This window comes from Mus caroli, chromosome 13 (genome assembly GCF_900094665.2).
Source record: "Mus caroli chromosome 13, CAROLI_EIJ_v1.1, whole genome shotgun sequence".
Taxonomy (NCBI): domain Eukaryota; kingdom Metazoa; phylum Chordata; class Mammalia; order Rodentia; family Muridae; genus Mus; species Mus caroli.
In genome coordinates this window covers 64,997,509-64,999,720 of record NC_034582.1, presented here as the reverse complement: position 1 = coordinate 64,999,720, position 2,212 = coordinate 64,997,509, and the positions used below count along the sequence as shown (strand labels likewise).

At 51.6% G+C, this 2,212-nt stretch overlaps 1 protein-coding gene across 1 annotated transcript; it reads right to left on the bottom strand.

The window, feature by feature from the left end:
- Positions 1–15: 15 nt before the first annotated feature.
- On the bottom strand, positions 16–1,520 carry LOC110307704 (the record flags this gene model as incomplete). The annotated part of the gene is given in 2 exon segments (XM_021179934.1): positions 16–773; positions 776–1,520. Coding segments are annotated over 2 exon segments (1,503 nt in total), but the record flags the coding sequence as incomplete, so codon positions are not given.
- Positions 1,521–2,212: the final 692 nt, after the last annotated feature.

Below are 2,212 nucleotides of genomic sequence, written 5' to 3'. Positions count from 1 at the left end.
TCTTCTGGGTCTCCTTGGCCCCTGCCTTTTTTCATCTCTCAGGTCCCCTGTCTGTCTAGTCCTATTCCTTTCTCTATCTACCACTGTGGCCAGAATTCGAGTCAGAGCTTTCTCCTGTCTCCTGTCTCTCTTATCTTCATCTTCTCTTCTCTCTTTCTTTTCTCTCTCTAATTTCTCCTCCTCTGTTTCTCTCTTGTGATACACTTTCTCAGTCTCTCTAACCACATCCCTTATAGTATAATCTTGCAATCCTTCAATCCGCTGCAGCTTCCTTCTAATATCAGGAGCTGACTGCCCTATGTAGGCCATAATCACTGAAGCCTGCTGTCCCTCTGACGTAGGGTCAAACGGGGCATACCTCCTATAAGCCTCCATGAGTCTCTCTAAAAAGACTGAGGGAGGTTCAGCTGGCCCCTGCATAACTTCTCTTACCTTAGCCAAATTTGTGGGCTTATGAGCAGCCCCTCTGAGACCCGCAACTAGTGCCCATCGGTAATTGGACAGCCGTTCCCTACCTTGTGCTGTGTTATAATCCCACTGGGGGCGAGTTAAGAGAAATCCTTCGTCTATCTGGACCGAGGTCTGGACCGGCCGTCCGGCTCCATCTCGGATGTTCTTCTGTGCCTCGAGGAGGATTCTCTCTCTTTCCTCGGTAGTAAACAGGGTTTGTAGGAGCTGTTGGCAGTCATCCCAGGTGGGCTGGTGTGAGTACATCAGAGACTCTATCAACCCTGTAAGTCCTGTAGTATTATCTGAGAAAGAGGGATGTTTACTTTCCAGTTATAAAGGTCAGAAGACGAAAACGGCCAATATTGCAGAAGCTGTAGGTCATTCTGGCCGGTAGGGGGATCTCCAACAACTCTAAGTGGAAGCGCCATCGTAGAAGCAGCTGGCCCCTCTGAAAGCACTCCCCACCGGCTTCTCGTTCCTGCTGAGGGACCCCCCTCCCCACTCCTTAGACCCAAAGGTGGAGTTGCCAGAGCCGAGGGCTGGGCTGCTGAGCTGGGAAAGGGTGCAGGTTGGAGGACTGGGGGATAAGGCGGTGGTAGAGAGTGGGGCCATTCCGGAGGTTCCTCTATCTCCGGATAGATTTTAGAAACAGCCACTGGTTGCGGTGGGGTGGATTTCTCTCTGGCTCCTTCAGGTAGTATTTTTAATTTCTCCTTCTCAGCATTCTCTCGAACTGTCAGAACCTTGGTACCTGGACGTAGGGGTGGAAGAAATGGGCGAACCCAGGCAGGCGGGAATCGTGCTAAATCTTCCCACACTGTGATATACGGCTGCTGATCTGGAAACGATCCAGAGCCTTCCTGAAAAACAATGGCTTTTACGGCCCTAATGGTGGGGAGGTGAAACGACCCTTCTTGAGGCCAACCCACTCCGAAGGTGGGCCATACCGAGGTGCAGTAAGACTGCCAGGGTTTCTTTTTAACTACTACTGATAAGTTTTGTCCTCTTGCCCTAACGTCCGTCCAATGGTCCTCAGTCAAAGATAACGGGGTTGAGATANTNTGACCCATAACGAANAACANAAACAGAGACAAAACGAAGACAGANACAAGGGACACGAGAACGTCCAAGCACACTCGTCCCTGCCTGGACTTGTACAACCAGCCAAACGCTACCTCTGATGGAGTGGGATTCCACGTCCACTCCCACTCTGGCAGAAAGAGCACTCTATCTCCCTCACTCTGCCAAAGGACAGCCGGGTCTTTCCAACTGTCTCTGACCCTGGGCACTTCCTCCTCCAGGATCGCCCTAGAAACGTCTCCCCAGGGCTGCAGCTTTGCAGCTCAGGACGTCTCCTTCCACGCGCACACACACTGGATCCTCACGGATCTCAGCGGCAGCTGCCAGAATACTAACACTGGAAAACCTAGACACAGATTCAGCGGCACTGCACTCAGACACACCAAACTCACACAGACGTACCTCCAAGGGGTATTCTTGGGGTTCTGAGTGCCCCCCAAATCCCGGACGAGCCCCCAAAATGTAGGACCCCAAATTTAGGGACCCCCACTCTAGTCCAGGGACGGGAAGCACCCACGAACACAAGAATCCTCTCTTGTTGCAAGACGCACGAGGCTTTATTAGCAGAGCTCTGGGTTGATACATACCTCACACAGGAGGCAGGGGAATCAACGACAAGGCTCGGGAGTTAGGGGTTTTTAAAGAAGCAAAGGGTTAGGAATACAAAGAATTTTGACAAAGG